The following is a 12,198-nucleotide window of genomic DNA, read 5'->3' as shown; positions in this document are numbered from 1 at the left end:
TCAGAACAGCAGACCGACCTTTGCCTCTCTTGCCTCTACGCCCAAGTCCTATTGACTCTTCGTTCCTGATTGGGCTGCCGCAGAAGAGCGAGATGCGAAATGCGCACTAGGTCGCTGCTAGGCCGAGCTGGCTCCCAGGAAGATGGCTGTGAGCAGAGAGGGCTGGAGGGGCAGACACCTGGACACTCCCCCGGCCATGGCCTATGACATGGAAGATGCATTGAGGCTGGGCACCCACGACTGGCCCAATCAGGCCTCGTACGGCCAGCCCAAAGGACCGAGGCGGTTGGCGGGGTCGTGTTTGCTTGCTGCGCAGCATTCTGTGGGCGCACTGGACGGTGGACCGCCCGCCCACGAGGCAGTTGGTAACAATGGATGCCGTTTGTTCTTGTGCTCGTTCTACATGTACCCGACCAGACGATGCGCGAGGCCGTCGATGAAACTTTATTCATGGCCGAGCCTGCTGTCAAACATGAGTAGGTATTGATGCGACAAACCCAGTCCCGAGAGGCAGAGGCCGCCGCCTTGTTCTCGTCACTCAGGTACATGTATCTACATAAGCTCGGGCAAGAGAGAGTCTGCCTGCCGATGACGCACGTTGTGTCAGTGGCAGTGCTGCATGAAATGATGAGACAGAGCGAGAGAGGCGAGAGAGGCTGGGCTGTCCAGCGCACCTGCAGGCTGCAGGTGAGATGGTGGTTTCTAGACTCGCGTAGAGCATGTACGGAGACGGAGGTGGCCGGAAGAGGCGGTGCAACGATTTCTACTATTGCAGTCTCGTATCGTATCAGGTATTATGAGTTCCAAACAACCACACACATGCACTAGGTGGCTTTTGGACAGAGGCTTCTTTCGTTTTTCAGTGCCTGACCTAACCGTTCACATAGTAAGGAACTAGAGAGTTTAGCCCCGCCTCCGCCGCCTGAATGTTTCTCGAAGATCCATCTCCATGTTATGAGAAGCCAGATCAACAGATGATGTCATACTATAGCCAACCTGACTAGTTGACTCGTTCGGAAATTAAAATTTCTGGATATCTCGCCCACTGATTCACTTGTTCCGACCAAATGGTTTTGTCTCCATTGCGGCTGTGTCGGAAGATGGGATGCAGATTGAGATTGTGCGTGGCAGAGTACCTAGAAGATGGTGGAATATATTCGTTCCAATGCTAGACTGAAATCATTTACACCTGAAGGCAATAGCAATCCCTATAAGGCGCTATTAAAGAAACTACCGTGCTTCGCCCAGCTACGTCTTGAAGCGTCGATCATACCCATCCAGTGGGCAAGCCAACTTGACATATCCCCTTGATGGCGATATCACTGCCCTCACCATGTCATGCCGTCCTGTACACATTAAAGAGTATTTAGTACCGTGGTATAATGTTTATCCCACTGGCAATAATGCTCTAGGTACATTATCGATTATTTATAGAAAGTACCTACTATAGTATAAAAAATTGTAAAGGCAGCGTGGTGGCCATTAAGGGGATACATGAGTTGTGGGGGATAGTATATATCGTCGATGGATGCAGCTTCTACCTATCTCGCATACACATTTTCAAAAAGCAGCAGCAAAACTATCCGCAACTCCGTCCCATGATCGCTACCAAGAAACAAAACTCCAAGCCCCCTATTTCCAATTTCGATATAGAGTCAAAACATCTCTGCACCCCTATCATTTATATGCCCCAAGCAATTGTTCTAGTGCTACAATCCGAGTAACCACCCGCGTCTGCCGCCTTCTCGACTCATCTTACAGAACTAGACTGGAACTATGGCTGGGTATCATATGTTCGACAGCGTCCTCACCATTCCTCACCATGCCCCTGTTTGACAGGGGCGTATTACTCCTTGGGAACATCAGCTTTCCCCATTGGCCAGACGACTATTCATAAACAGATCAAAGGTTTCAAGGTAGAGTTCGCTGGAGCTCGTCGTCGCCATGATATGCGGATTCCGCTCCAAAGCCTCTATCCACATGTGCCACCGTGTGCCCGGTATTGGATCGCTCCAGTGTCGGTGTTGGCTGAGCATCCGCGGCAAACGTAGAACGAAAGGTGCAAAGTGGATGTCTACCAAGCAAAGATCGGCACCGAGAAAATAGGGTCCCTGTATAGTGTAAGCATCTGCAAACGGAAGGACTCCTGGCTACATCCGTACCCTTTCGTCGGCCGCCTGCACTAGCGCCCTGATTTCGATCTGCAAGCGATCTATGCCTTCCGATTGCTTGGTTCTATCTGTCGCTCGTAAAAGGTTGAAGTACGAGGGAACGATCTTGGCATTGATCTGGACGGTATTAGATGGCTGAAGATCAAAGGGGGGAAGGGGGGCTCGCAAAGCCAAGAACCCTTTAACTTACATGGTCAATCCACAACCTGCAGTTTGCCTTCAGTCGTGGATCCGTAGGAAGGAGGGGCACCTTGTGAGTTGGATCATGGTCACGGTCCTCGAGCTGTAATTGAATCATAAGGCATGGAACATCTCGGCAACTTTGTGGTATGAAAGGAACTCACATATTCGAGAATCACAGCACTTTCGCCACTAGCCCAGTCCCCTCACGTATGGCAGGAACCATACCACGTGGATTTGCCTCCAGCAAGTGAGTAGGTCGCTTGAAGGGATCGGTCTCACAATACTGGTAATCCATTCCTTTGACCTCCAGAGCAATCCAGACTCTTTGCGAAAAGGGGCTACGCAATCAGTCAGCCCACGGCAATGCAAGATCTATCATCGGACTTACCAGAAACACGCAGCATAGAGCTTCAGCTCGTGGTCTGCTGAATGATTTTTGACAGTCAGCTGGGCCGCGCCAGTGGCTTTTCTCTGGGCAGGCTTCTGGATTTTCTTGGCCTCCTTTTCCTGTGCTTGGATGAAACGCTGGACAGTAGATTTCTTGATCTCGTCGCTTTTGGCCAAGGAATGCTTATGAGGACCAGCTACGCCATCTTGCTTTCCGTTACCTCCGTTTCCATTAACCCTTTGGATCGTCCAGAACTTGTCGCCGACCAATGGGGCCTGAGTCCCATCTATGGTCATGCCGTCGTCGAGCTGTATGGTGGCACCGGCAAAGTATTCGGTGATCTTGATCTTGACGTCGCATAGATCCCTCTCGCGCGCATTCCGCTTCCTCTTCTTTTTGGACGGGTCATCCGACTTCGGAGTCCCAGGCGGCCGCCCTTTCATGCGGCAATCCCAGTAATGCGATATGAAGGGCTTGCGCTTATACTTCTGGGTCGACCGATGGGAATAAACATTATCAATGTGGGGAAATACGTTTCGAAGTCATCATTGGTCAAAATGATCATATCGTCAACATGAAACAGCTTTTCCCGCCACCCTTCGAGGTCTGGCGGATTGGTAACGATCCTGTTGACCAGCTGCCCGTGAGGTCGATTCTCCAGGCTCTCGGGAGTTTGCGACGAGGGAGGCACCCATCCCTGGCCCCATGTAGTCCTCCTCTTGCGGTAGTTGTGCGATAAGACCCGGGGTCAAGAGATTGAAGGGACCCTGGCTAACATGGACGCCATGGTTCGCCGGCGGGGGTGACTTGAGGGCGGCATTGGCGGCGGCGGTGGAGGCGGAGGAGGTGCACCAACCGTAACGGGTACGGGAGAGGCACTCAGCGCATGGTGGTGTTGCTGGTGATGTTGCTGGTGAAGGTGCTGCGCAGGAGGCGGCGGGGGTGGCTGCTGCTGAGGCCCATGTTGGAGGATGGGCACAGTAGTAGCTGTCTGTAGGCGCTGGAGATGCGCATGGGGATGGGTATGGTCGAGGTAGAAGGACGGATCGGGCCCGTCTAGCACAAGGCCTATATCGTTGTTCGATGATAGAGTCGACAGCGGGTAGTGCGGCGGTGGCGGGTCGTTGGGCGGTTGCGGGGGTGGAGAAGAGGCATGATGGTGGTGATGGTGGTGGTGGTGGTGGGCGATGTGCGCAGGTTGGTGCTGCATGGGCGGCCCATGGTACTGCTGGTGCTGTTGTTGCTGTTGTTGCTGTTGCTGCTGTTGCTGCTGCTGCTGCTGCTGCTGCTGCTGCTGCTGGTGTTGTTGATGGTGATGATGATGGTGGGATTCGAGATCAGGCAGTCCATGATGGAGCGTATGGGCGGCAAGAGGGTGCGGGGTTGCGAAAGTGGTCGACGAAGGGTCCATGTCCATATTGCGAGTTCAAGAGACGGCTATTGCGCTGATCCTACTGCTAATTGCCGCTTCTTACACCATCTCGCAGCGGAGGGCGAGCTGTCGACACCAGTCCATTCTTCCGCGATTGTGTAGGAGTATATTGATCGTGTTCCTTTGTGGTTTTGCCGGGACTATAAGCAGGAACAACAGATGGAGATGGAGATGGGGATGGGAATGGGAATGGGTGGATGGGCGAATATAGTGCTGGCTAGGTACCTAATTCGCAACGATGTGATAAGATGGAAGCTTCGAATTATAGATTGGATATTAAGAGGTACGTAAAACAGGTAGCTAAGCAGGAGTAGAGCGACGCTGGCCCGACGACGCCTGTATGGAGCAACAGACTCGGGGGACAACGTGGGGAGAGCGTCTTGTTGTGAGAACAACAGAAGCGAGTCTGCTGCTATCGCGAAAAAGAAATGGCCCCGCGTGATGCGTAGCGTCTGTGGTGTAGTGTTAGGTTAGGTAGGCAGTAGTACGGTAGGTACAGCAGCCGATTGGGGGCGGGTGGCCTGGGTGGCCAGTCAAGAATGTACACATGAAGGAATCCAATCCGAAAGCGCACTCGCATCCATTTTGGCATTGGGCGCCGATCCCTGCAAGGGTTTCTTGGGCAAAGACAGCAGCGCTTCCAGTCGTTGACATCTCCAGTCGTGGTAGCGGCTCGGGATTTTGGACAAGGGAGGGCCCGGAGGGGTCGATCAGTCCCCGACCTTGCTCACTTATCGATAGGAGCCCAGCACGCCAGGTTGCAGGCCGCCTCCCGCCCCCATCGCCAGGTCGCCAGCGAATCAGACGGCCCTGTCCGCCCCAGCTCTAGGCAAGGGCAGCTCCAGACCGGCCGAACGACAGCCAGAACCTAGAACCCTGGAGATCTCAGTTGACCCCCACGGCCACGGCCGGCCTGCATCCATCCATGTCTCGGTCGCAACCGCAACATGGACATGGCAGACGACAACCCGTGTGTCCATAGGTTACCATCGCCCGCCTCCCACTCGACCGGCATGAACAGCTGCACGATAGAGTAAGTGACTACATACATACATAAGCTAGGGACACAAGCAAGCGCATTGGCATGGGATGTACGACATCTCCTCGCTGACGTAGAGTGGGTATCAATAAATTTATTTTTCATGGCGTCATTTCCGTATCGGCCGCTATATATGGTAACAGTAGAAAGCGAGGGCATCGCCTACTCTTGTACATTCCAGTGTCCCATGATGCGTCGTAGTATTATACAGCCAGCAAGCCCGGCATTTGCCAAATACCAATCCTGTAAAACTCCAATCGCTATGCCCCAGTCATAATATATGTCCCTCATCTACCATCAGAGCAACGGGAAATTCTGCGCCGTGTACCAAATCCAAGCCTCAATGCCCGGCACGGGTTCGTCCAGGGACTACATATGTAGATATCCGTGTGCATGGTCGCCTCCTTAAGCCCCGCTGTCCCATCCCAAGTCCATAGCATCCATTGGCGGCATATTCATAAGGTTCCGAAGGACGCCCTCCGCCACAGGTGTCATCTCCGGTTGGTCTTGTGTCTGGCCCCAGTTACTTGACATTGTGTAGTCGTTCCCCGTCATCTCCGGTATGATGAACCCGCGACCCGGTGTCATCCCCGATTCGCCCCCGTCAGATCAAATCCGCTGGAGGATGTGAAGAATGCTGTGGCCGCGGCGTCTATCTCGGACTGCATCCCCATCGGCTCCTGAGGGCTGGCCTCGAAAGAGGTTCTGCCAGAGCCCGTCACACGCGCCGAACCACTGTTGGGTTGCTCTGAGGCGCCACTTGAATTCGGCGTCGGTCGACTTGACAGGCTGTCGGGGTGAGGCGAGACCGACAGCTCGTGCGAGCTGGCATCTTGGCTCTCAACGAGCCCGTTCGTATTCAAAGAATTGTTACTCAAGGAAAATGCGTTATGCAGAGGCATCCCCGGCAATGCTACATCTTCATTGTTGCGCCTTCCTGAGCTCGAATCCCGTGTCGGCATGGAGTCCCACGGTAACATGTCGTAATTGACACTTGTTCTTCCGCCTGTTGCTGCGTTCTGGCCCTCTGGCTCGACGACTTCGGCCCGGCCAGCAGAACTCCCAGGATCACCTCCGGCGCCCGGGAAGGCGGGATCGCCGTTGCAATTATTGGTTTTCATGCCGGCTTTTTCAAACTGCTGGTTTAGCCTTGCATGGTCTTTCATCTTGGCTTTCACTTGAGATGTCATGGGCTAAGTCAAGTCAGTTGATAGTTCGCAGGAGTCACGGTACCTTCTGACGTACCGAGTCACTAGCCCGGGGGAAGGCTGATCTTAGCATTGGTATCCTCGCGCCCAGCGCTTCCAGATCTACGTCAAGCTGAACAAGGAATGACTCAGTCAGAGGGTTCTTGCGCTTGAGTGCATTCATGGCTGCCAGGAGAAATCTCAACGAGTCCGCAACCTGACTATCGTCCGGCCGGCTCTTTAGATACTGAACAAATACACGGGCGGCCACGTATAAACAAAACGAGAGAAAGGGGCTCATCTGCGACGCCGCTGTTAGCAAAAAGAATAACAAGAAGAGGGGGGCATCGCACTCGTTGCGCTTGCCACTGCACCACTTACCACAGAAAGATCCATATGGGAGACCATTCTCATGATGCTCGCAATTTCATTTGCCGCGGTGATACACCGCACCTTGCTTTCGGCGCTTACCGATGAAGGCAATTTGTATTTGTCGGCTTTAAAAATGGCGGCTTGGTGCAAGCAGATTGTCGAAGTGTGGATGTTCATGTTGGTGAAGATGATGTTGGGGTTGCTAAGCCCCGTTGGGAGTTTTAGCGAATTGGGAAGGCATAGGGACGTATTAAGAAGGATGTTATCCATGTTCCTGTGCCGCTTCCAGAACTCGCCATTGTGGTCGTGGTCGCGATCGTTGGGATCAGGCCGGTGTAGGTGGACCAAGTTCCGGCCGAATAGACAGGCCATAAGCACGACGCTGGAGAACGGCTGGAGCTTTGCGGCGCCTGTCGGCGTCATGGACTCAGATAACGTTGACGTCTTCTCAGGACGGCTCATCTCGAATGCCTCCTCCGAGGCAGGCAGGTCGGTCATAATGTCCCTCTCGTCGAAGGTCATGGGCCATCCAGTGCCAATGCTGGCATACCGGTCTTGACAGAATGCCATCCAGAACGTTCTTCGTCTCTCCTCTCTTTCAGTCCAGTCTCGAGGTGGTGGCAGACATTGTTTGACATCCAGGCCTGAGCCGTCTAATCGATGTAGTCCGATCCTCGAAGGGTGTTAGCTCTAATGCCAGTCTTTCTAATGGGAGGGCTAGATACTCACATCTGACATAAACGGGCTGCAGAACCGGTGCTCATCCAAGCTCTGGGAAAATACATCATCTTGAACTCGTACGAAGCCAGCAAGATGTGGGTTTGCGCATGAGCGACCGAGATCATGTGTTCCCCGTAGCCTTTGATGTAGTCGGCCTCGACGTATTTACGAGCTCTTTGATAGAACAAATCCATCATGCCCGCATACTTCTCAGTCACAGAACAAGCCAACGTCCACATTGCGTACCGCAGCGCAACAGAGGGGCGTTGGTTCGGTGCTCTGACCCACGGTTAGTTTTCCTTTCATATAGAAACCCACAGCCATCACTGGGCAATCATGCAGAGACTTACAAGTTCATCGCTGCCAGATATCTAAACTTATGCATCATTGGCAAAGACGGATGGACTTTGTCGAAGTATATTTGATGCCTGGGAAAATTTGTCAGAAGGGGTTGAGCATCACTCGAACTGCATCTGGGTATACTTGCAGCTCATCTATAGTTTCTTGTGGTGGAAGAGGCTCCTCTAAACCAAGCCCAATCATTTCCCAAGTAAAACTTGGGTCTAGGTTCATACCCATGGGCATCGCAGTATTAAAGTTGAAGTCGTCGCCGGTCCCAGGCTGCGGCGAGTCGCCGTTGAAATGCCACCGGTCCATATCATTGTCACTAGCAATCGCAATGGCTGGGTTCGTGATATTGAGGTTTGCCGTGGTAACAGGAGGCTGGTTTCGGGGCTCGACGGGGTTAGAGGAGGATTTGGTAGGCTCCTTTGGCGCAGCGGTGGTGTTATTGGAATTGGCCGAAGATGATTCAGGTGTTTGCAACAGCGATTCGACCATTTCTGTATTCCCATTAGTATATGGTTAACATGCCATCCGTGAACAACGACAGTTTCGAGGATGCCGGGCGTTGCTCACTCAGTCGCTCTTCTAAGGCTTTCACGTAACCTCGTTTCGGGCCACTCTTCCTCCGCACTTCATCGTAGGCGCATGTGTGCCCCAAGCGTGTACAGGTGCTACAGCTCGGCTTGACCCCGTCGCATTTCAGTTTGCGCTTGCGGCAGATCATGCAGGCAAGTCTTTTCGGCTTGGGGACGCTCGAATTGGCTGATGTTGCACCGGTCGGTTGAGCGGCATTATCGCCGTTGCCTTCGGTGACGGGGCTCTGATCACTCCCATTCCCTTCTTCGTCCCTCGATGCCGACCGACCAAGCGAGTAGTCTGGCCTGGATGAAGCCATGGCCACCACCGTTGGCGCCTTCCCGGTACGCAAGCGTCGTGTGTCCGAAGTGCAGCAGACGGCCGTCGAGCTGTTCGGTCGCTCTGTGAGCTGACAAATGTTTCGTCGCCGGCGTCTTGTCCGCCTTCAATCGAGGCTAGTCTCGAAGTCGCTTGGTAAGTAGTCAGTCTGGCAACGCAGGGCCCCGTAGACTCTGCGAAACGCTTTTTCGAATACGGTGTAATAGACTGCGCGTCCTTCACTAGAAGATAGTCGTTCGTACGTTCGGAAGAACGTGGTGTTGAATCCGTCGTTCTTCCGAAACTGACTGCTATCGTCGAGGGCACAGTAAGACGCAGGGGCATTAGCGTAAGATAGCAGACCCAGTTAGCTGGTACTTTAGTAGACGGGGCTCAGAACCGGGGCAGTTAGGGGAGACAGGCATGCGTAGTAGCGGGGACTTGGGGTGACAATAGCAAGTAGGGCTGAAGCTGCTTGGCTCGCTCGGAGGCAGTCGAGACCTACAAAGAGGTAGAGTTAGGATTCATATTGTCGACAAAGAGAGCAAGACACAGAGCCTACACGGGTTGGGTACCTCTTACATGCGCAGACAATATGACGGTTGTGTTTTATGTGGCTGAAGGCAGCAGTAGAACTGTCATGGTTGTACAGAATTCGATGGGCTGAAGGCTAGGTAAGTTAGGTAGCTTAGCAGACGTAGCCAGGGAGCCACGATCTAGGCCACTCGTCCGTCACAACACCACCAATTTGAACAGCAAATCTACTGCTACTGACAATATGATTGACAACGACGAGAACCTCACCCTATGATCACATATGAAAAGAGGAAATATACTGTGCTTAATATATCTACTATTGCCCCCTAATACTAGTATACTTACTGTACGAGTCAGGCTATTAGTATTGATAATATACTGAACTATGAGGTACACTTCGCAATGCCTCCAGCTTCTTTCAAGTAGCGCTCTGCCCCGCCCCAGCTAGTATTATCTTAGGGAACCTTAGGAAGTTACTACTGACCAGCGGGACTGTTACCTGTAGTATCTGCCCTCTGGCTCATCTGGGTATATTACTTGCAGGCAATTAGCAGAGTAGAAACGTCTCCTGCTAATGTACTTGGGTTTCCAGGTTACCTCTCATCATCTCGGAAGCCAACATATTCGGAGACTTCAATAAGGCGCAAAAGGCTTGCGAGTCGGTCTGAAATTACCCCGTGCTGACAGGCATCGTCGTCCCCCTTAGTGTCGTAGCTGTGGTAGCATGTTTCCTTCCCCATCCTGGCCTCCTTTATCTTCAAGTTAGTAACTATATGCATATAAAAAAGAAATAGTATAATTTGATTTGGTTAATGGTATGATGAACAGTACTTCCTGACGGTGGCCAGGCATCCCAGATGCCATAAATCGTCTACTTGAGTGCTGCCAATCTCCAGACTATGTTGTAGCAGTTGTTGCTCATCATCACCAAAGTGCACGCATGTCGGGGGTTGTGGCGAGGCTCTGCCTGAACCAGCATCGAAATAGTAAAGGATCTTGGCCAACAAGGGCATATAGTACTCGGGCTTTATCTGCGTACCCGGCAGTCCAGCTAAAGGTATCATATTTATGGAGTAACCTGGTGCCGAGGCGAACAATGGTCTATTTTGCCCCTGCACTGATAATGCGAAGGATCCCAAGGTCGCTGTAGGCGAGCGCATACCTATTCGGGGCCCATGCCACGACCGGACACGGCGATGCAGTCTTGAATGTGAACAAGTGCTCTCCTGTCTCGACATACGTGAACTCGAGCCCGTTGCCTTCGTCGCTTCCACCCACGATGTAGTTGCCGTCAAAGGAGAAGCCTATGTCTGTGGTGAGTACTAAACTTTTGGCAGGGAGATACAACCACAGCTGGAAACTCACTGATTGTTCGAACAGGACCAACCATCTTAGTGATGGTCCTTTCGCAATTCCACTCTGCCGTATCCCACAAGGAGATCAACGAATCTGTGCCTCCTGTCGCCAAACATCTGTTGAAAGGGTGCAGCTCGGCAGAGATGCACGAGGATGTGTGCCCGCTTAGCATGAACTCTGCCTCTGCCTCAGGTTTGTAGTCATAGCGGAATGCTGGCTCGAAACTTGGGAAATCAAGGATTCGGATACGGCCCTCGCCAGTGGTAGTGTATATCCTCTTCCCGTCCCAACAGAACACTACCTGGTTCGTCGGTATATCCTGCTGATGAGAAGCAACAGGCGTGCTTTTTGTTGGCGAGAGCACGAACAGATTGTCCGCCTGATGAGATTGTTAGTACGGTGTGGCCCGATGCTGCTAAGGGTGGGCTCGCATTACCTTGTTGCCCACGATAAGGTGTTCACCATCGGGTGCCCATGCCAGAGTAAAGGCCTCGCCGAGCCCCTTGACTTCATTTACGAGGGCCTTGGTCTTGACATCCCAGAATTTGACGGTGCCATCGATGCTGACACTGCAGAGTTCCAGCTCCTTGACAGGGTTGAATGCCACCTTTTCGATAGAGGCAGTATGGCCCTTCAGCTCCGTCGACTGACGGACATTGGGTTTGTCAACATTCCCTAACGTTCAATGCCATATTAGTTAAGAGCCCCCTAGCGTGCTAGTTGCCTCCCATGTGTAGGACACCTGGGGAACATGTCGATAAATCGTCAACAGTCGTGTTTTCACGACACAGGAAACGTACAAACCCGAAGAGTTTTATCGGCGCATCCTGTCGCGACCCAAGTACCCAGGGGATTCCATGCGATGGAACGTAAGCTATAGACAGGTCAGCATAAGACTCGGCACTTGCCCACAGGGCCATAGGGGGTGCGTCGATTTTCCGGGTGCAATAACGTACTTGTGAACGCCTCTGGCCGCATTGGTATCATTGTAGGTTGTGGGCTTCAGATTTGGAAACACCGACTTGAACTTCTCAGGCGGAACAGACACTTTGGGTTGTATGCGTGCCATTTTTTGCAAAAGCCTGATGAAGAAGGTTTCCTTCCAATGAAGTGTGCGGTGTCCCACGCGACTTGAGGTTTTGGGGGTTTACTACCACTAGCAGAGCATCACTTTTAAAAAAGAGGTTTGCAAAGCCGAGGTGCTGGCAAATGGGATCAACCTCCTCTTCTTACGAGGACTGGGCGCCTTTCTTGTTCGATGATCCAATGATCTAAATTCTGAAAGCGTCAATGGCATCTGCTGCGGTCTGCTACGTAGAATGCAAGTACATGCAGCAAATAGCCTGACATAAATCACAAGCTGACGTTCAAGCTCGGGCGCAAAGACGGGAAGTGGGCTGCAGGCTATTCAATTACCAGGTATGGGTACTTAAGTATCACTGTAGCCGGAGGTGGTAGATCAGGTACAGCGATTGTACCTGCTGGAGTAGGTACTGATTGGGTAATTGATTGATCCCCCGTCCGAGCTGGAGCTGCAGGAGCTACTGCTGCTGCTTGCTGCTGGTGCTGGGCGC

The 12,198-nt window shown here is 52.5% G+C and overlaps 4 protein-coding genes across 4 annotated transcripts; all 4 read right to left on the bottom strand.

Moving 5' to 3' along the window:
* Positions 1-1,862: 1,862 nt before the first annotated feature.
* On the bottom strand, positions 1,863-3,185 carry PG997_003562 (uncharacterized protein; the record flags this gene model as incomplete). Its single annotated transcript, XM_066807877.1, has 7 exons — positions 1,863-2,111; positions 2,163-2,288; positions 2,362-2,454; positions 2,516-2,534; positions 2,580-2,592; positions 2,634-2,692; positions 2,743-3,185. The coding sequence occupies 7 exons, from the start codon at positions 3,183-3,185 to the stop codon at positions 1,863-1,865; spliced, it is 1,002 nt and encodes a 333-aa protein (XP_066671495.1).
* A 305-nt stretch (positions 3,186-3,490) lies between these two features.
* PG997_003561 (uncharacterized protein) lies at positions 3,491-4,159 on the bottom strand (the record flags this gene model as incomplete). Its single annotated transcript, XM_066807876.1, has 1 exon — positions 3,491-4,159. One exon carries the CDS (start codon positions 4,157-4,159, stop codon positions 3,491-3,493), a length of 669 nt encoding a protein of 222 aa, XP_066671494.1.
* Positions 4,160-5,797: 1,638 nt separating this feature from the next.
* PG997_003560 (fungal-specific transcription factor domain-containing protein) lies at positions 5,798-8,732 on the bottom strand (the record flags this gene model as incomplete). The annotated part of the gene is made up of 7 exons (XM_066807875.1): positions 5,798-6,406; positions 6,459-6,701; positions 6,782-7,445; positions 7,502-7,771; positions 7,899-7,920; positions 8,068-8,334; positions 8,411-8,732. The coding sequence occupies 7 exons, from the start codon at positions 8,730-8,732 to the stop codon at positions 5,798-5,800; spliced, it is 2,397 nt and encodes a 798-aa protein (XP_066671493.1).
* A 1,637-nt stretch (positions 8,733-10,369) lies between these two features.
* Positions 10,370-11,693, bottom strand: PG997_003559 (WD40-repeat-containing domain protein; the record flags this gene model as incomplete). Its single annotated transcript, XM_066807874.1, has 5 exons — positions 10,370-10,572; positions 10,634-11,003; positions 11,061-11,299; positions 11,425-11,498; positions 11,581-11,693. The coding sequence occupies 5 exons, from the start codon at positions 11,691-11,693 to the stop codon at positions 10,370-10,372; spliced, it is 999 nt and encodes a 332-aa protein (XP_066671492.1).
* Positions 11,694-12,198: the final 505 nt, after the last annotated feature.

Source organism: Apiospora hydei (assembly GCF_038363865.1).
Source record: "Apiospora hydei strain CBS 114990 chromosome Unknown utg000004l_segment0_segment0, whole genome shotgun sequence".
Taxonomy (NCBI): Eukaryota; Fungi; Ascomycota; class Sordariomycetes; order Amphisphaeriales; family Apiosporaceae; genus Apiospora; species Apiospora hydei.
The sequence above is the reverse complement of the archived record's forward strand: the minus strand, read 5'-3'. Positions and strand labels throughout refer to the sequence as shown.